The 22,481-nt window shown below is 39.0% G+C and overlaps 1 protein-coding gene across 1 annotated transcript in view; it reads right to left on the bottom strand.

Annotated features, from left to right (window-relative positions):
* Nucleotides 1–22,481, bottom strand: part of SYN2 (synapsin II) — a 184,586-nt gene that overhangs the window by 110,838 nt on the left and 51,267 nt on the right. The window contains exons 2-4 of the mRNA XM_027748521.2: nt 8,929–8,986; nt 6,431–6,522; nt 2,695–2,851 (exon numbers count right to left, since the gene is read on the bottom strand). Of these exons, the coding sequence (XP_027604322.1) occupies nt 2,695–2,851; nt 6,431–6,522; nt 8,929–8,986 (307 nt within the window). The remainder of the gene's footprint in view (nt 1–2,694; nt 2,852–6,430; nt 6,523–8,928; nt 8,987–22,481) is intronic.

The raw sequence follows: 22,481 nt of genomic DNA, 5'->3' as shown, positions 1-22,481 counted from the left end.
TTCCCATTCTTTAAAAGCCCATTCCATTGCACACCCCTTTTTTTTTTTTCCCCTGCTGCTATCCAAGTTGCAATTCAATGTTGCCACTCAAATTTTACCTGCAGGAAAATCAACCTCTTTCTCATAAATTAATAAAGATCATTACTTACGGTTTTATCTGGCGTTCTCCTTTCCAGTTTTTCCTAGGGCTTTTGAACTTTCAATGTTTATAGAAATAACATTCATACAAATATCAGGTTTTGACAAAGGAATTGTACAGAAAGACACATGGAGGGTAAGTCCAAGCATGGGATTCCTTACCTGCACTGTTGCAAACCTGACATGGATGTCAAGACTGCAGAATGTGCTTCCTGTTGGAGCACAGCAGCATCAGTGCTTTTCACCCTTAATACAGCAGCAGACTGAGGAGTGCACTCCCAGGCATCCCAAACAGTTTGTAGCAGGGATTTCTCACAACCAGGTAGGATGTATGAGAAAGGTGTAATGCAACAAGGTAGAGGATGATATTGGCAAAACCAACAATCCCTGGATTCTGCTGCAATATTCGAACATTCATTAAATCATCTGAATCAAGGGATTAATTACCCTTACAGTATCTATTCTGGGCATGGGTTCCATAGAATCACAGAATATCCTGAGTTGGAAGGGACCCATAAGGATCATCAGTCCAACTCCTGGCCTTGCACAGGACATCCCAACAATCCCACCAGCCTGCACGTCTCCTTCCAGTGTTTACCTTTCCTAAATCTGACAAATATTTCACCATGCTCTGGGATATAAACTGTTGTGTCTACAACTCCCAGGAGCACAAAGAACTGAAGGCAGGATATTCCAGGTTAAACAGCCAAACAAAGCCCCCTCTGTGTGTACAGAAATTATTTTTGTGCTCCCATTAAAAGTCCAGACTCCTAATTAGGACCCAGCTAAGGGACAGTGCCACCACATAGTCAGAAAGGGAACCAATGTCAGGTTTCTAGGCTTAGTTTATGGTCATGGGTAGTTAAAACCCAGGACTGAGATGGGTGGTGGAGCCAAGCCTGGCCACAGTCACAGCACATGGACGTTGCTGCTCAACCTCCTTGTTCCCAGACCTGCAGTGGGAGCACAGGCAGGCCCTGATCTGTTATACACCTTCATGAAAACAACTTAAGGGAACTACGGCAGATAATCAAAACATAAAGGAAATTAGTTTGGAGCATGTGACCTGTCTGATGCTAAAATGTCTCTACAACAGTGATTTCTGAGAGGAAAAACATAAGAGATGTGAAATGGACTCCTGCTGAAACTCTGCAAAACTTGAGTATTTAAAAGAAAACATATTTTGGCTGCCAGATGTACAAGTGGCAAGGTAGAAAATCTCAAAGGAAAAATATTCATCATCTCTATATTCAAGTAAAAATAAGATCATCTGAAAAATATTTTCATTTCACTCGTATCCATTCTGAGACAAACTAGAGAAATGTCAGCTAAAAAAAAAGAGAATTTTTGCAAAACCCAAAGGTACAGATATGGCAATGTGTAAGGAGGAACTATTAATTTACCTTTTATTGCATCATAATTTCAAATAAATGCTACTGGGTTTGCTCCCCAGCTTTATTATATACAGTGAATCAAACCATTGAGAAATGCCACACAGCTAGAATATGTAATTTATGAAAATAATTAATCCATCACTGTACATTATGTGTTCTGACAAGTTATAAATGCTCTATTAATTATTTATTCCCTCCAGTAGTTTGCTGCGACATAAAGGTATAATAAAATTAGCTGCCAGAAGGTATATGTTCAAATCTGCTGACAATTTTTTGGAGGGATTTTCATAGTAAATGTGAAAAAATAAACATCTTCAAGGCAATAAAAAGTATAATAGTAAAACTTTTCTTCAGTGTGAAAAATATTGACAACTGTTCTTTTCTTACCCAGACATCAGAGGAAAAAAAATGAAATTTTGGCTATTTATAACATGTGGGATTCTTTAAAATTCTGTTAGGTGTTGGACAGCTGAATGCACCTATTAGAGGGATAGTGACTGCACCATGGGTAATTTGTGGCTAACAATGTTCAGTTCTCTATGAGTCAAAAAGACCACCAAATCCTTCCTCCATCACTACAAAGCATGTTAAGAAAAACTGCATTGGCTCCTACACTAAAACTGGCAAAGAGCAGTGACTCTCCAGGTGTAACTGAAAGCAGCAACTCCTACCCCATAGGCACAGGATCATGAAAAGGGCTTTGAAATGAGGAAACGAGGAGCTTCAGATTTCCTTGCTACAGCAGAGCCCCCAAAATTTCACAGGCACAAGGAAAACACTGGCTAAAGTCTGTTTAAATTATGCTCAAAACCACAAATATGAAAAATATTCTCAGCTTGCTTTTCCCAGACAAATTGTGAATAAACACACTCTCCTCACTTGAGGAAGTATGTTAGCAGGGGACAGCCTTTCCCTTAGTTTCCTCACTTAGATCACTGGTTGGACTACAAATATTTTTTTCTCTCTGTCTCCACACTGTCTCTTTGAAAAAAAAAATTATTTAAGCTTACTTTTTATTCCTTTCACTATTGCTTCACTGCTCAGCAGAGTAACTCTACAGTCTGACAGTCAATATTCACGAAGGGGAACTAAACCAGCAGTCAAAAAAAAAGGCACTATCTGGCTTTGCAGCAGGAGCAGAAGTTTCGGCTGCATCACTTACCACCCAGGGTTTGTCACAGAAGTTGTAGATGGACTCCAGGGAGTTGACACTGGGGATGCCAGCGTACTGCATCCCAATGATCAGGTTACGGAAATCCTCATTTTCTGCCATACTGAAGGAATGTTGTCGAACAAGGACGAAGTCAGGCCTGAATGACCTAGCAGGAAAAAGAGACATTGCTGATAGTCAATGATAATAAGTGTTTTTCCTTCAAGAGCAAATTATTCAAAAGGGAAAAACTGAGGGGTAGAGAAGGGCTGAAAGACCACTCAAACCAAAGGTAAATGCTACAAAATGGAAAAGACTTGTGATGGCTCTATGAAAATCTGTACTGCATCATTTTTCAACTGATGTTCAGAAAACATCAGCATCTCCTCAATAATGTGAATCCATTAAGAGGAAAGAGAAATTATCATTGATTTCAGGTTGTTTTCCTGAAAGAAAAACACATATAAAAATCTCACATCTATAAACTCTGAGCATGTTCTCAAGCTTGTGTACTCCCATTTCTGAGCAAAGACAATCAAAACTAAAGCAGGCAATTGGCTCTGCCAGAAACTTGAGCTTTTTGGGAAAAAAGGTTTTTCATAACTATTGTCAGGCCGTTTTCAAGACAGTAAGAGATGAAGCAACACCGTTGCTGCCAAAAGGCATCACACCAAAATGGAGATAATCACAATTCAGCTTTTGATCAAGAGATTTGTCAAAATGAATTTCTAAACTTACAACTGCATTTTAGTCCTCTTTTCCCTCTTGTATCTAATGAGCATTTCCCCTGTTGCAGTGGCTGTGGTTTCCTACCCTATCACCCTGCAACTTTGAGAACAGTCTGACACCACCTTCACTTTACTCAAACCCTGACATTTAGCTACTGAAGAAGATTATGGAAAACAAGAAACAGTACAACAGGAGAGAGCCACCAGCACAGGGGCAATTTGCTCCTAAACTTGACTGTTGAAAGAGTTTCTTCTGAATTCCAATGTTATAGTTGGAAGAAAACCCTGAGTAGTTTGAAGCTATCAACCTCCTGAAAGAAGTGTAACTACGGGGTAAATTAGAGTAATTATTTACATGTCTTGAATAAATACAAGCTGTATATTGGAATGAGAAACTCTGAAGACCACAAAATGATTCAGAAGGTCTCACTCCAGGAAAACCAAACTAAAATCCATGTTTAAAATTGCTTTAGTAATTTTGAGATTCCAGCCTGAATGCAGTAGTCAAAGTAGATTAGCTGGATTCTTAACTTGGCTTTCAAATCACAGAATCATAGAACAGTTTGAGTTGGAAGGGAGTTTTTAAAGCCCATCTTGTTCCACCCCCTGCCATGGTTCCACTATCCCAGGTTGCTCCAAGCCCTGTCCAACCTGGCCTTGGACACTTCCAGGGATGGGGCAGCCACAGCTTCTCTGGGCAACCTGTGCCAGTGTTTTACCACTGCCAGGGCAAAAACAACCCAAATCAGACTTGCGCAATTTGGCAAAAGCAACATTATAGATTTGTTGTCAAGAGTCATTCAAACGGCACCGTAGCTCAGTGACCAAAACCTGTAAAGAAATGCTTGCCTTTAAACAGGTTTCCTAAGATGTGTTTGCAGCATAGCTCTGAGAATTTGTGATCTGGGTTTCTTGGTGCTGTGTCAAGAATTTGAAACATAGAAATCCAATTTGCTAGCCTCTAATACTTAGAGGACTAACAACCAAAATTGCAGATCCTTCAGTGAAAGAAAGAGACCACCTCTATCACCTGAAACAGTGGTAAGGGGATAACACACCCAGAGACAGTACCATGGTTTGAAATAAAAGAACAGAAAGTGTCCTTTAAAAGACCCATTTAATGAAACAATTGGGGAATTGAGGGAACGGAGTTTTTAAAAATTAAAAAAAAAGAAATATATTTTCCTTTGCAAAAGCTCCTCAAAGGAATATTATACATTCACACAATTGTTCTAGTTCTGTAATTAATGCTGACCAGTGACTGGATACAGAAAAAGGTCATGAGAAAAATTTTAAGCCTGGCTCAAGCACCTGTAAGATCCAAAACCTCAGCATTATGTAGCATAAGATACAATTTTTCAGGATTTGACTTTCATTCACAGAAACCAAACAAGTAGGTGCCTGTTACACATTTTTTCCCCCCTAAACTGAGACAGAAAAATTTTGTCACTGAAATTGTTCTGATTTTGCTAACTAATATTCTGCCCATAAATCTCTGATTTACGGTCACTTTGGACCTCAAATTAATGACACATATCTCCAGTTATCATAGAAACAGAAAACTGCTCTCCCATCATGTCTCAATCTCACTCCACAAAACACACACACACATGCAGGTATCTCAACCAGGTTTGAGGGACATTTATCAACTTCAGGCAGTTCTTTTTGGATAAATAAATTACCCATAAATCTGAGGAGATTACAAAATCCCTTGTCATCTCATTATCAGAGTTATCTGATGACATAAGCAGCAGTTTTGCTAAGTTTTCTCATGAACTACAAATGTACACTTTTGTAGATGCTGTTTTCTGGAAGTTCTCAACTCATAAACTATTGACATGTTTTCATGCTAACTTGGCCTCAATATTTTTGTTCTTTTTTTTGAAAATTCCCTACAGAAAAGCCACTAAGGAGCAGTGATCAAGATTTCCTGGCTCCAAAACCTGTATCATTGGGTAAAAAATCCCACCAACCCTAAAAAATTAAATCTCTTCCTCTTCTAAGGAAATTATTTTGTGGATTTGGCACAAGATTATTGTTGTTGTATTTAGCTGCAATATTTTTAGAACATGTAACAGATTAAACAGTTGTGAGTTTTGAAGCATAAACTTATTTTCAATATTTTTTCCCTGATTTTTATTACATGAATGAATAAAAATTTTCACATCTTTTATTTGGACAGATGTTGTGCAAAGCCATGAAGATCCAAGACATGCTGTCCAGCTCCCTGACCTCTCACTCTTGCCCACAGATAAACATGAGCAGCAAAATCCAAGATCACTGTTGGCTCTACCTTTCTGATTACAATTCAGCCAAAAAACTGCTATGCTTCAGTCACACAACTGCTCCAGCCAAAATAGGAGCAATTTCACAATTTAGATAAAATATAGGACTGACTGATATAATTTTGCTTAAGCTTTTACATTGCCCAGACATACCCCTGTTTTCTCCCCTTACATTTACAAGACTGTTGATGTCCTCACTGAAAAAAATAATGTTAAATTATTAGGTCTTCAATTGGCATCATCTTTTTTGGACAAAACAGCCTATTGGGAAATCTCAGGCATTTAAACTGAAATCTTTCAAACAGACAGTGATATTCTGGTCTGAGAGAAGTGTTATTCCTTGGCCTGTTTCAACAGCAAATATTCAACATTGGAAATAAATACTGCTCATCTGTGAAAGTCTGGCAAGTACAGAATCACCAAGACTGTGTGTATTTGCAAAGCAAAGATAAAACCTAAATCAATGACCCTATTTCCCAATTATGTGTTCTTCATACTGGAGTTCATTCCCTTCTTAATCAAACCTATCTTTCCTACAATCAAAATGACAAGATATGTCCTTCCTGTCACAAGCAGGACATCCTGGAGGGATCAGATACTTTATTTCCCTATTTTTCATGACCATCAGTCAACCCCCCTATTGCACACATACAAAAAGACCATTCAGCACCTTTTACATACACGCATCATGCCATTAATTGCTTTTTTGTTGTTGTTCTGTTAAGTTTTTCTTACCTGACGACTTTAGCGCCATTTCGAATTACTTGGACATCCACTGCATAATTGCCATCAGCATGGGCTATCAAGTTGATTTCTGAAAATTCTGCCTATGAAAACAAGACTCACATTAGTCAGTCTGGTTTATTTTACCTTTATTTTCCCAAGTCCCTTATTTTAAGCATTAGTGTCTGAACTGCTGACAGTATACCTTTGAAATATAATGAGCACCCAGAGGACATTAATCCAACAGCATTTGACAAGTATGACACATCATATTTAAAGAAATTCTAATCCAAATAAAGCAAAAAGTAAAAAACATTGGTGAAAATGGCCTGTGGGGCAGTAGCAAGTGGATTTACTTGTTCATGTCTGCATAGAAATGTAGGGATTATATTTTTGCTTTGCATGGTGTTATCAAACAGACCTAACATTTACACAATGTTTTGAAGAAAATCGCACAAAAGTAGCATTAAAATCATTGGGATAAAATTAATATTGTCTTATAGAATTTAGTGTCTCTTCATATAGCTTAGCCCTTTCTATTTCCTTCACATTCATTTTTTCTTCTTTTAAAAAGATCTGGTGCTAATGAACTATTGTCTCACAAAATTCACAATTAAAGAACTTTTTCAAAAGTCTTCTCACACTGGAAATGTGGAATTGAAAAGGAACCACTTCCATACTCTGAATCTACAGTTATTTGAAAGGAAAGGACAGGATGTTTTTCATTTATCCACAGTCTTTCACCAGCTTAGACTCTCAAGGCACTTTACAATAACATTACCCAGCAGAATAATTGAAATGCAGCCAACTGTCTTCTGGGGGATAAATAAAAGCGTCTTTGCTGTCCCGGACACCAGCACAGAATAGAGAGTGTCACAATCCTCATTAGTCTCCTCTTGAAAAATGGTATCACTGAAAGTCTTCCCCAGTCAAATTTGTGAGAGGCTCTCACAATTTGGTGCCCAGTTAAGGGAGTGCTGACTCTTCCAGCCACTGTTCCAACTCCACTGCTGCAGTACGGGCTTCATTTCCAGCACACAGTTCTCTTCTTTAAACCCTCTATACTTTTACACCTTCTGGGATCAGCGTTAGAACATTCTAAGCACAGGGGACATTTTAAGTTTTTTTAAAAACAGTACAAATGGTGGGAGAATGAAATATTTGTGTAAGCGCTGATAATGTCAAAGAATCATTTACCACCTATTGAATCTGAGACTGACAACTGAACTCTCCAAATAAGAAATCATTTTAAAAGCTTAGTACATGATAGAAAATATTGTGTTAAGATAGGTTGCTGTAGGCAGTGTAAAATAAAATACTGCTCTGGTGTCAGCAACGGAACTCTGAAGCAGTTGTGAATAACTATTTATATTCAATTGTCACAGTGCTGATGTGTTACAAAGTGATCAGTGTGGTTCAGAAACTTCCAGTCTCTCACTGATTAAAGGCAAATCTGGTCCCACAACAGACCATATGAAGGAAATTCCAGGCTTAAACTGAGCTTTTTTTCCTATTAAAGAGACTGTGTGTGATGTCAAATGCCTGGTCTGATCTAGGTGTGAATGGCACTTTGGGACAAAACAGCTTGTCTTCTTTTTCCTGCCTCTCCCTCAAAACTCTTGAAGATCTCTGGCAAAGCCTTGCATGTTTCCAAGCCAAGAGCATCAGCAGATATTCAATGGTGTAAAGAATGGATGCTGTACTATTACAGTGAATTTAGATAAGCTGGATCCACACAACTAGTGATCATTCTCCCTCACTCTTTGAAATTCTATGACAAAACAACTCAGTTTAAGTACTGATGCTTCTTAGAGTAGGATCTATTTGTAGAATTCAAGATTGAAAAGCGGTGAAAAAGTAAATAAATTAAGAAAAGTAAGTAAAAGACCTATTTACTTCCCTAGTTTCAGATACACAGCTTAAATAAAAAAGCCATAATTCTAATACACCTTGAATATATCCCCATATTTATTCCTATTTGTTACAGGTTTTTTTAAACCCCACATGCTAGTACTGCAACCAGAGTGCATTTATATTCTTGAGTGAGGAATCAGTGATACAGAAATGCCACAAGTCATTCATGGAGTGTCTGGGAACCTCAACGTCTCTAAGCAACAACTTTTGAATACAAGATGTTTTTCATGTTGTGCAAATTATGGTCAAAATCCTGTAAAAAGAGCCCATATTGGGTGCCAAAAAAGGGCTGTTGTGGTTTAACCCCAGCTGGCAGCTCAGTCCCACACAGCAACTCAGTCACTCCCTCCCCGTGGGATGGGAGGAGACCGTGTGTCTGTCTATACACATATGCACATAGAATCATGGAATCATTTAGGCTGGAAAATCCCTCTTAGATCAGGGGCCCAACCATTAACCCTGCACTGCCAAGGCCACCACTAAACCATGTCCCTAAGAGCCACACTGACATGCCTTTTCAATTCCTCCCAGGAGGTGTGTATTATATATCTGTATTTGTATAAATATAAAAATAACATTCAGATTAAGTCAGTTACCTGTTCAACCTTTATGTCATATTCTCCATGGACCTTTTTTCCACGAAAAGCCTTGGCCCTGCAGGAAAAAAGGGAGAGAGAAAATCAAGGATATATGTATCTATAATCAGTAGCTACAGAAAAGTTGCTTGTAAGGCCTTCAAGTGTCTTAAAAACATATATACATAGCAATTGTATCTGTCTACTACACATGTACAATTCTTTGTCTTTTGACATCCTGGTATCCTTACCATCCCATCACGCAGTACTTTGTGATAAAAAGCATAGTGAGATTTTCAACGTTAAAGTGAAAACCTACTGAAATATTAAAACATACTGAAATACATGTTTTACAGTTATTTGTTAATCTGAAAGGATTTCCACTAAACAGGTGCAATCTTGCTCTTGTTAAAGTCAACAGCGCCAGTGGACATTAATGTCAATGTGAACCACTTCATGTTCATCTTTATCCACATCGTTGGTTTAGAAAAATGGTTTATTGGAAACACTGTGCTTAGAAACTTTACATTGTTTTTAAAGAAAGCATCAGAGGTACTGAAGACTGTTGTCAAATTTGCAAGTGCCCAGTCTACTGATCAGTTTTCCTTTCTCTAGACTATAACTTGAGTTGAAGTAATTAACGGGAAGGAGAGCTCATGAGTAATTATTACGTGCCAGGATTGCAGCAATAAAACAGAACTGAATTCCCTGATCCAGTCTCCCAGGCCTAACAATGACATTCTTCTAGGAATTTGTCCATTGTATCCCTTAGGCAGTATGGATCTGCTTTGGAGTAAAAGAGAAATTACAAAACAAGGTAAATCTGTTGATAAAAGGGAACTACTCTAACACTTGGACATTGGAAAAGGGATATGGGTTCAGTCTCTCTGCGCTTTCTTTGCTCAAGCCAAAGCTTAGAGTACCTTTCCCACTTCTATTACAAGCAAGCACAAATTTGTTGCACAGTCCAAAACCAGAACACTACAGAACACCCTCTCAAGTGTTAAAAAAAAAGTAACTGCCCATTTTCAACATCTGACAAAATGCTATTATATTACACAAAGTCCACTTCACCAGTGAAAGTAATACATACTACACATTAAAACAATTTATTTTTGCTTATGGAAAATATTATTCCCACCGTGGGCCAGAAGAGTTTCACCACTGGTTTCAGTAGTGGAAGAACCAAACTTCATAATAAACAACTGGCAATACTTCCTTTGGCAGCATATTTCTTAAGGATATCTTATGTGTTATGGATAAAGGATGGGAGAAAGCAAAGAAGGTGTTTATACTGAAATCACACACTAAAATATTGCTCAACAATCCATTCTGTACAAATGTGCAATTGATAAGAAGAAAACAAGGAAGAAAGCATTTGTGTTATGGGTTTATACTGTATTCTTGCAATAAATACACATGCAAGATGAAGTTTGAAATCCATTGTGTTATCATAGGAGGTGTATACTTACCTGAATGTTATCAAATATTTTTGCCATCAAAAGTAGAAGTTAAATATCCTGTGGCACAAGTGTAACTTACAGAAATATCATTGATCACTTGTTTTTCTTTCTAAATCTGTTTTGAAATCCCATGTTGGGAATATGAATATTACCTCTGGAAAGCTTTGAAGATGTCTGGACCTGGCTAAAGTTTTATAGTGCTGTTTATGTTGAAGCATCAGCTGGACCATTTTAATCTAACTGAGGCAGGATAACCCAGGTTATTTGTGCCAGACCAGAGAGGAAGGTCTCATGATCAAAGATAACACCACATCTGCCTCAGGAGAAAACACCCAATTCACAAAGACAGCTCTAATGTCTCTCTGAAAAACTAAGATTTACCACTGCAAAAAATATTTAAAACTCCCATTCTGATCGTCATGGATTTAACAGCAATGTTCTTGCCGAATTCTTTTGGGAACAGGATGAGCTCCTGGATTTTACTTCTGAGGCAGTAACAGGTGAGGTAAATGCATTATTGGACATCACATGACACAAACTTAATTTAAACAGAATTATGTTGGCTACATTATGGTACAGTTGCCTCTTGAACACTGAAAAATAAGCTTAGAATAATACTTAGTTTCTTCAAAGCTGAATTGTAACTTGGCCATACACAGAGATTAAACCTCCCCCAATGTTCACTTTAACAAATATCAGCAATCGATTTCTTCTTTCAGAAAGGAATTGGAACTGGGAAACCACAGAGAGCCAAAGACAGGAGGCTCTTCTACTCTTTACCCCCAAGTCCAGTGCACATATTGGTTAGGGAGATAATGAAAATATTAGTTAATTATTAATTAGTGAGGTGCTATTCCTTTAAATCCAGTCTTTCTACTTAAACACCATTTAGATGAGGCAACCTCCAAACAACTAAACTCTGACATGATTCACCTTTCAACAAATGACTTCAGCTTTGAAAATAAACAGTAATAGTAAGTACTGAAGTTAAGCAATCTGGGGCTTGAAAACAAATGCAAAATTTAATCATTTAGAGACTTCATTTCAAAGCAGCTTTAAGAAAAATTTTTATAAAAATCTCTAATATTCCATGATATTCTCCAAATATTGAGTAAAAACCTGCAAGAATTTATCTTGATATCTCAAAAAAATAACTTACAGACTCATGACTCAGGCATTTCAGAACAAATTCTAAGAAACTGCTGTGAAATAGAATCTAAGTTTCATTTTATTTACTCTACCTAGGAAATAAAGTCATGCCCTGCTTGACTTGAATTTCCCATTCTCAATATAAGGAACGTGCAATCCTATCGTAAAGACATTCATTACATACATTAATTTTTTTTTTTTTTACTGTGGGGTGATGGGGAACAAAAGTCAAAGAATTTACAGAATTCCACTCAACTGTAGTTTGAAATTCCTATAAAGCCTTATTACTCTTGGTCCTGAGCATAGAACACCTGCATATCAACTCTCAGAGCTTCCAGGGACAGGGGTTCGTGTGAGGTGAGCTGTCAGCAGGAGTAAAGTTAAAAAACAAATATGCCCCAATTCAGGGAACATTTGCTGCCTGTTGTTGATGATTTCTTATATTTTACATGAGAAGGAAAGAAAGTGGTACCATTATCCATCTGAAACTCAAACACTGCTTTCCAAAGCCCAGCTCTAGCAGGGATGCTGCCTACTGGAGTTACCAGCATGACCTCTTCCAGTCAGAATCTTTTCAAAATATATGCGAATTATTTATGCATTTTTTGCTTCACAGTTCATTTTCTGGATGAAAACCTTTCACATTTAACATTAAACTATAGAATATGCAGTTGCCGTAGATGCAGCCTAACACGAACTCATACCACTCACTGAACTTTGGCAAGGACAATGAATTAAGCATTAATCATTAAAAGTGTTTCAAATATATCAAAAAGGCATGATATGTTTCCTTCTTCCACTACACAGTATCTACATACTTTTCCACAGTATTTTACTATGCCATGAGACCAATCTGGTTTCATTGTGGTTCCATTTCATACAAATGAAGCATTAAAACTGCTGGTACTTTTGACTGACAACAAAATCAACAGTAGAGTCATGCCACTACAATTTGCATTAACACAATGATGAGCTGATCAGCAACAGCCTTTATTAAAGTCAAAACTAATTACTGATCTGATCAATAAGAAGACTGTATGCTCTAAAATAATCATAGTACAATAATTGCTACAACAGGACAAAAGTTTGTCCATCATTTAGATCAGTAGCCCCCTCCAGAGCACACAAACTGCACACTGCCAACATCTGGAAATAGGTGGTGGGATTCACTGCAAGCAAGGTGATGTACATATACACATCCAAATACACACAATATGCTCAGATAACTGGTTCACTGGAATTACCACATCCATGTAAACATACTGGCAGAGTAATGCCACAGACTCAGCCAGACTTCGTTGGACTTAAAAAATGTTGTGTCACTCAGTGACAGAACAGATGATGAAGAGAAAGTAAGATCAGTCTTCAAGTTCAAGTCTGAATAGAAATAACTAATTCTTTAATTCAATTAAAAAAAAGAAGACTTTTGTAAATACATGAAAACCATAAGAAACTGTTACAAAAAGTAAGCATATGGTAAGATCTGCACAGCATTTTCATTTGATGTGAATTAAACAACAATCTACTGAAAGCAGTGGGAATCTCTCTCAACATCAATGTGCTCTCGATCTGAGAGTACCAACATTTGCTATGTTGACTTCCAACCAACCAGCCAAGCTAATAAAACTCACCCTTTGGAACTGCTCTGATGAGGTTATCATGACTAAATAGAAGAAGATATTAAGAATACTGTAAACATGCTGACTTCTTTTAATTTACTTGTTCCACATTTCTGCAACAAGAGATAGATAGGAGACTTACAAAATATAAGTATTCTACTTAAAACCTGACTTTTATAGACCAGGATACTCTTAAAAGTGTTATTCGGGTTCTGCAAAGACCTATTTGGATTTAAAACACGTTCTTTTTGTTTCTGCAATGTGAAGTTATGCTCTTGGCACTTGACCCAGCCAGTATTTCACTCTCACATAAAACATGTTTGCTCAAGCTATTACTTCATACAGAAATTGCCTCAGAAGAAGCAGACCATCACCACAAAATAAATGACAGAACACATAAAATGTGTGACTTCTAGCTTTAGAAGTGCTCCCTGTTGAGTTGGATTTCATCAGATTAATGATAATCTCCATCACCAGGAGCCTGTAAATCTGCACAGCAGCACACTTTATTGGCTCTGAAACAGCACAGGTTATTTTAACAGGTTCCATAGCTCACATTTGTATCAGGCCAGTTGCATTTTGCTGTTAATCACTCAGCTGGAATCCAGGGGAAGCACTGCAATGGCAAGGACACAAGGACTGCTCTTTGGAGTCATTCACAGTGTGAGATGACAACTCACAGAAACCCCACCTGCAACTTGATTCATTTCATAAAAATTCAGTATGACAGGCAGGACACGACCAATGCAGTTCTTCACTCCAAGTCCTAGTCTGGCCTTTTGAAGGGGAAAAAAGAGCATTCATTAAAAAAAAGTGCTTCTGCCAGTAAGGTCTCAGGCTTCACTGTGTGTTTTCATCTGAAATCACCGTCTCCACTACTCCTGTAACAATCTTGTCAATTCGAATCTATGGAAAGAGAATTACTGGGAACAAAGGCAAGCACTTATGGTCCTGGTGTACCTTAGCACATGATGGAGTCATCCCAGATGGCCTCACCCTGGAACCTCTGACACAGGTAATTCTATCAGGCCAGGAATTCCTTCATCACTCATCTGCCCACTTTTATTGGGGACCATGAGAGCTCAGCTACCTCAGCAGCTCAAACTGAACAGGGCACAGGAAAGGTCTGTAGGCAGCACTGCTCCTCTGGAACAGTGGCTTTCCTTCCCTCACTTCTGCAACTTGCAGTAAAGAACTTTGGTAAATACCTGCTTATAAACCAAAGGTCCTGCATGCGACCTCCTCTGCAGAGGCTCTGAACCCTCAAACCCTTCCCCACTTCCTTCACCAGGGATGGCTAAACTCAAGAAAAATCACAGTAAACACTCTTTAGTGGAGGACTTTCCGGCCCAGACAGTAGAAAGGCTGCCCAAAGAGATTCAGCTCTAAAAGCTTATTTAAAAATAAAGCACAAACCATCTAGTAATAAAGAACACAAGTTTGTTAAACAGCAATTATTCCATTTCCCTGCCAGTGCTGCATATCCCTCTTGCTAGGAAAGGGTTTTTTTTTCACAACAGTTTTATATGTAGCACTTCCAGAGGCTTCCATAATCTCCAATTCAATCCCTTTTTTATTCTCCTAATTTATTAGCAGCCTTCCCTATTTAACAAGTTCTCCCATCCCTTGGCATGTATCAGAATGCTATCTCCTTTACTCTGATGATGAAATTTTAATAAAACCCAGCCATCTTTTTCTTTCAAGCCCCCAAACCATATTTGTGGCTTTAATCTAGAGCCCTTCTATTGGTCCCTCTGCTCTGTGCCTTAACACAGTGTTTCCTCTAGAGATCTAATGAAGAAGAAAGTGCCTCCTACCCTTGGATCTCTCATTTGAACTTAAATTTTTTGGGTCTTTTCAGCAGCATGCTTAACTGAAAATGCCTCATTTTCTGCCCACTCAAGGTGAAACAAATCCTCTTTCATGCCCAAACACTGGTAATGTCTCAAAATCCCACACCTCTGGTTATGTAATATTTACCATTAGCCCATTACTTCTGTGCAAGATTTATGTCACGATGTAACTTCTGAGGGCTTTTTTTTTTTTTGCAAATTAGATGACAAATGAGAGTCTTTTTAAAAATGTTCATTCCCTCACCAGTAGAAGACCTAATATGTGATGCAACACATTATAACCTTTTCCAAATCTGTTAGACTCATTAGAAGGACTACTACATTTTCCCAGGGTTAGGGTCATAAAAATATTTGTATTCATGAGATGAACAGAAAGTTCCAACTTTTATACAGAAAAACATCACTAGCCAAATTATGAAATACTACTGCTCTGAATCCTGGTGGAGGTTTTAAGAGTTCTCAGTGCTGAAGACTCAAACTTTGTCTTCTGCACCAGCTGCTCCAAGTTCCTTAATCTTATCTACTAAAGGAATTACATTGCAGACTGAAGTAACAAAGTCATTTCCAAGTCTCCTACCAACTAAATTCACTCTTACCAACTCATCTGCTGATAACCAAGACAGATTGGTACGATCTGTTAATGAGCAACCCTACTGTCTAGAATGGAAGGCATGCTAAATTACCTTGAAGTGGCAAAAATGTCCCACAATTCAGCCACTTATGATAGAAAAAAACCCCAAATTATCTAGAAATATAATGTAGAGATATGTTACTTTACTTTTTTCTTATTGAAATAAAGAAAATAGGCTGAGCCTAAAAGACTTTACACTGCCAGGAAGTAATTTCTGGCAACTCCTGAAAAGCCATATAAACTAGAACGAAGAGAAAGAATCTTTGAGACAGAATCCATATTGCCAATAAAATCTTCAGCAGAAATTTATCTGTCTTCTATTTTTTCTATTTATACTGAGTTCTATAAAGTGTTTCAAATACCTCTAAGACGTGTGACTCTGTGAGGTAAGTAAATTTGAACCATTTATGCCTGGAGACACTACAAAGTGTCACTCATATATAACGTGTTGAGCTATCAACACGTTGGATGGATTTTCACCGTTGAGGATCCGGCACTTAATTCAGAAACTGTATCTTGAAAATCTCTCCAGCTTGTCCCTCTCTGAGCTTGTCCTGTGGATGAGGTTATGAATGAACTGGTCAATAGGGGTAAGAAGGAGAGGGAAGAGTGAAAGTCATGCACATGTGGAGAGAGTGGGAGAGGCACACCTTTCACCCAGACCTTGGAGCTAAACCAGCTGAAGTACAACATCAAACCTTCAGTCCTCATGTCAGACCTTAAATCTTGAGCCCCACGCAGGGACCAGACCCAGGGAGAAGGAAGGACTGCCTTGAGTGCCAGAACACCTCCCTGCAGACACACCCACACCCTGGCCCTGGCAGAGAGTGCCACCGGTGCCACAGGCAAGGCTGGGTACTCTTGTCCCCACCTGGAACCCCACAGAGTTACACCCTGGCAGCAATACTTCTGTGACTCTACCAATACTGAACTAGGTTTCAATGAGCTGAAATAAAAATATTTTTCACAGATCAGCAATTGCTTTATCTCTGGCTCAGGTATCCTTTTATCTCCATCATGCAGATCCAGTCTCTTCCAATTCTATCACTAGTGTCACGCTGCAGAAACACTAGAGGTCCAGTTTGAATAGAGCCCAAAAAAGTGGTGTAAAACAGTATTTGATGTTTCAACTTTTTCCAGGCAACTGAAACTTGTGCTTTTATGTTTATACTTCAGACAGTCAAGTGCTGCCCTGAGCAGATCAATCAGAAAACTTAATCTTGGTTTAGCATCTGCTGAATGGTTTACCATATGCTGTAAGAGCATATGGCTTTTGCTGCCCTCTTCTGTAGGAAGAAATGTAGATCAGATTGGCTAAAAACTTGTTTCCAGTCAATAGATAAATCAGATAAATAGCTAAATAGATCCATGATCATCCTGGCTTTACCAGCTTTAGAGTACCTTCTCTTTGCAAGAGCAGCAGGGCCAGGTGGGAGTCCCACACAGGAGCTGGCTGGAAACAGTGAGAATATTTCAATATCATAAGTCAGGTGTTTGCTTGGGCTCAGGGGTGGGTGTTAGGTATGACATGTATCATGAACCCAACTTGAAAACAGTTTAAATCTACTAGAAAAAGCATATTAACAGCAATAGTAAGAACACTCTCCATGTATTTAACGCAGCATTAGCAACAACCCACAAAGAAATTAATCACTGACATCAACATGGATTAAATTACTTGTAATTGCCAATGCTTTCCATGCTACTTCTCCTATTTTCAGCTGAATTACTGAATATTATTAAGGTGGGATTTTTTTCTCTCTCTCACACACAGTTTCCATTGGCTTCATGACAGTCTCCTCTGACTCCAAACAAGATTCCCAGTGTATCAGAAAGGTGGGTGGTACCTCCAGTGCAATTGCTCCCACAAGGGAAGAAGGATTTCATGCCCTGTGCTGAGGAGAGGAAAAATATTAATTTATCAGTTATTATGGAAGAATGAGCCTCAGAAACATGCATTTTATCTACCCATTGGCTTTAGAGGAAGGTCCAGAATGCTGCCACAAAAACCCAATTGCTTCAAGATGCTCAAGTTACAACAGCCCTTGGAATTACATTAAACTGATAATTCTCAGTGCAAATGGATACTAAGAAAACAGAAAATGTTTTTGCCATTATCACTTTTTCACTTTTGTTTAAGCTTCCCAAATATGTTAGAAAATTAATCTAACCACCTTGTATTTTAATATTTTACTTTAAAGTACAATCATACATAATTTTGTCTGTACTTCAAATATTCATGTTTGGTTTATTGATTTCAATATTCTCTACAAAGCTAATATTCTCTAAATAACTAAGAGCCTGTGTTCCTGAGTTTTATTCAGTTCCCACTACAGATTAGGGAACAAAAGAATTTTCTAATACTGCTGAAGGCAGTGAATTATATTTTTCACTACAGTAAACTGGCCCCATAATTCATACTCTAGACAGGAAGCATTACCCACCCCTTCCCCAGGTGAAGTTGACCTTGGAAATACGGACTTTAAAAATCCCAACATGAAAACAGTCCAAAAAGCTAAAAGTCAACTAAATCTATTGGGATCTCTAACACAAAACAGACCCCAAGCCTCAAGGATGTTGTGACACAGGGGGAGCCATCGGAGATGAGAAACAGGACTTTTGTGACAGTGGTATCTGACAGGCATTTCTGGAGACAGTTGTGCAAACACTTCATCTGCTCATAGTGTATCTATTAGGAGCTGAACTGAAAACAAAAAATCTCTGTGAGAGAGAGACACATTCATTTTGGTCTAATTATGCATTATAATGATACAAAATCCCACAATGGCTCACACCCTCCTCATCATTTGTAAAACAAGGTGAGCTGAGCTTGTAGTGCTTCATGAACAGTGGAATCAGGCGAGTCCCACACTATCCCAAGTGTTTGCTGTACAGCTGCATGGGCTGCTCTAGGCAAGGGCTGTGTCTCACTCGGGTTGTGTTCAGCCCTGCAGAGGAGTAATATGAAGCAATATGGAGCATCCCACTGTCCCTCGGACCGGGGAGCTGGAAATCCAACAGTGTGCCAGAGAATTGAGCGGCAATCTCCCAACGAGGCTTGTTGCAAGCCCCCAGCAGCCCCAAGCCCTCCCAGCTGTGAGGAGCAGAGGTCACTGCTGAACAGGATCAGGATTCCAACATCTCTCCCCCTTCCCAGATGAGCACTGTTTGCTTTGCACAATTAAATGCTGTCAAATCTGAGATTTACTGCTAAAAAATGGTAGTGTAACAGACGTGAAGCAACTCAAATGCAAACAAACATTCTCTTTTGACATACAGTCATGCTTAGCAATAATTGCAATAATTACATAATTGAAGGATTCACATTTATGGAATTAATTTCCCCAGTGACTACAGGGGTGAGAACAGGACTTGTTCTCTTCTGCACACAATAGCAAAGCCTGTTCCAAAATCTCAGAGATTTCAGCAAGTCTTTACTCTAGGAGCTGTGCCTTACAAAGACTGCCTTACACTCCCTTGGTGACCCAGAGCACCTAGCCCAGGATGCTCAGCAGATGAACTGAGGTCACTTTGTGGGCTACACCCACCCTGTGAGTCCCCAGCGGGAAGGGGCTGGTTTATGCTGTCGGTCACCTCTCTGCTAATGCATCCTTGGGCAACCACAAGTCTGGAGTCCATGGCAGGGGTTCATCTGGATGGGAGTCACTGGAGAAGGGAATGGGAGTGCTTTTCCCATGGACACGCTGCCATTTGGCAAAGCCCATGGCAGGCATGTGCAAGCCCTCCTTACGTAACACCCGAATCTGCAGCAAGTTACCGGGAAATGATTTCACGAGTGAATTTATGACTCTGCGCAAGGATAATCATCCTGGGGAGTAAACAAAACATGAACAAACAGCAGCATTCAGAGTGAGAATATGTTTATGATTATTCTACAGTAAGGCCTGCTGGGACAAAAATTCAGGATGTGTTGAAAACCTCTCGGAGCTGGAGACCCAGGGTATCCAAACTGCAAGTTTAATTTCCTTAAGGAAGAAAGGCTGTTTGCTACTGCATCAACACAAATTGGTCTGTAGTTAGAGCAGTGATGGCTTTGAGGAGACTCTCCTATCAAAATCCCAAAGAGTGGCACACTGATAGTTTCTCCTAAAATCCTTCTTTTTTCATTTGTGAATGAGGAAAAAACCTAGAACAAACAAGATGAGCAAGTAATCCCTAAGCTCCTAACAGCACAGTCAAAGGAAAATTCGACAGGATTTGCAGACATGGTTGTTAATTTTTTTAAGCAACTCAGCAAATATTTATGACTACTTTTGAAGTTGGTATTTTATGTATTTTCTCCTTTTTCACTTTAGAGGTTCATTCTTATCCCAAGAAGTTTCTTTAACTTTATTTTCTGAAACAACATCTATTTTCTATAGCAATCTGCAGCAAACCTGGTGAGCATTATGTTCATTAACTTTATTTTAAGCTCCTGTAGTCTGAGTTTCTCCATTCTCATGAATTGCTTCCTATGTTCCATTGTCCAGTAGGTAATGAAAAAAAAACTTGCACTGTTGAGTTACAGACAGAAATGGAAATACTACTTTTGTGGGGTTTGTTTTTTTTTTTTAATATTTCTCATTGAGTGGATCTCATTTTTTGATAATATAGTCATAACATGCACTAACAGTATATAGCAAATAAGGACAGATTCCTTCATCAAGATTTATGGGCAATCAAACCAATCTTAGTGAGTTTTAATGAAGGATCCCACGATTATGGGCATTTCTTCTAAATACATTTCAAATTCTGTCAATTCAACCAGGATTACTTAAGACAAAAATCCTACACCTCTTTACGTTATTTTGTATCTTCAGCCATTTCAAGACTTCCCTGGGATGCTCACTGTCCCTACATTTCTACAATGTCTCATTTAGGCAGAAATGAATCCTGAAGTGAATCAGAGCTTCTGCATGAATTGATGCCTCTTCAGAACCGACCAGAGCAGGTTCTCACCTACATCCAGTCCAGCACTGCCATCTGCCGGGAGCTGCAGCTCTGGGAAATCACTGGGAAAAAATATTCCAGTTTCAAGTGCTCACCAATTTGCCAATCAAAAACTAATTATTAAAAAGTAATGGTGGTTTAATTTCAAACTGGAATATTAATCGCTGTAAACAAACTCGGAGCAGTGAAAGGTAATTTAAGCAGTAATTTCCATCTATTTTCTATTGCTACATATTGAGTTCTAATTCTGCTTCTGCAAACTTCCGAGGGAAAAGAAATAGCTGAGGTGTTTTCTCAGATGTACCTTAGATTACAACAAAACAAGTGAATTTATCACAACCCAAGCTGCAGTGCAGATTTCACAAGACACATTGGCACAAATGATGGCCAAAAGCCATCACCACCTTTTTCTTTTACAATTTATCTCAGTATGAGACTGAAAAAAATAAAAATAAATTTTAAAAAATGTTAATGCATTATTATTTACTAAATCAATAACAGCTAGATGAGATTTCCTAAGTTTTTCTTTCTCCCAGCACAGTAAATCTCACTTAATAAGTTGTGCTGTGTGTGGAAGAAGGGGAACTGGTAAGATGCACCTCCAGTGGGAGAGTCTTTTGTGGTCCCCCATTATTGAATGTAACACCCCTGTGGCTCCCTTGGCACGTACACGGCTCTTGGAACAAGCTCACCAAGGTAGGCTTAGAGGGAAAGCAAAGTGGAAACTTGTACTCAGAAATGAACACAAGACAGGTCTAGATATCAAAAACTGTGAGACAAAGAAAACTGGGAAATTCTTAGTACCAGTTTATGACCATTATTTTGCATCATTCATCCCAAGGAAAGAACAGGACACAGAGTCACTTGTAGTCCAGTTTATCATTAGGTGTCTATATAAACAATAAAGAATAAAGCGAAACTACCCAGTTTTCATAATTTTTAAGATATTAAATCTTAATTTCTCATCAAATCAAGGACTGGCCTTGTGACTGAGTGTCCACATCTTGACAATGGCCCTCAGTGACAGACAGGACAGCTGGGCACACTGATGGCTGAATCCTTGTTCGTCTCCACCTTCCCTCGATAACTTCTCCTCAAACTACCACATCACCCCCAGTACACACTCCTCGTGGCAGGACAACATGTCTAAAAGCAACTCAGAATACCCAATTTTCAATATATGTGCTCAGAAAGGAACAAATTAACGTGAGCAGCTCTCTCCAAAGCAGTGCTATTTCCTTGGTCAGCCTGACAGAAACCAGAAGATCACTGCTGCACATTCAGACACAATTCCCTGTTAGAAAAACACCTTGAAAACATTTCCACGGTCCTGTTGCAAATTGGGCTGGTTTTTGCACTTTGCTGCTGAGGAGGAGATAACTGGTAGGGTTTGATATTGCCCTTTCTCTCCGAGATGTTCCCCAGCCTTTAATGACCCCTGCCCTGTGCCCCAGCACAGCCCGCAGTGTGCAGAAGGGTCAGTCCCTCGGGCTGGGGCATGGTGAGCTCATTCCTCACCTCTCCCAGAACACATTTCACAGACAGAACCTCTACTTGCTGTAACACTGCCGAGAAGCTGCCATTCCAATAGCCAGAGTAGGCAAAGGAACAGAAATATTGCAAAGCAAAGCCTTGCTATGCAGCTATTCCAAGGAGTCCTAAAAGCCCGGAGGAATGTGAATTACTGTGTAACTCCCAGCAGCACAAATAAACAGAACAGCAGCATCCAAGCCAGCACAGCGGGACTGAGAACACCACACCTGACTCTGCGTCCAAACTGCCGAGCTGGGAGTGAGAGACAAACGTGGAGTGATTCACAGCCAAGGAAGGGAAGGATTTACGAAATAACAGAAAGAGCAAATGTGACTCTTTCTAAATAATCACTTTTTAAAAACACAATCTCCAAAGG

This window comes from Pipra filicauda, unplaced genomic scaffold (assembly GCF_003945595.2).
Source record: "Pipra filicauda isolate LSUMZ 115617 unplaced genomic scaffold, ASM394559v2 scaffold309_size868695_pilon, whole genome shotgun sequence".
NCBI classification, from domain to species: Eukaryota; Metazoa; Chordata; class Aves; order Passeriformes; family Pipridae; genus Pipra; species Pipra filicauda.
This window is presented reverse-complemented; position numbering and strand designations above follow the sequence as displayed.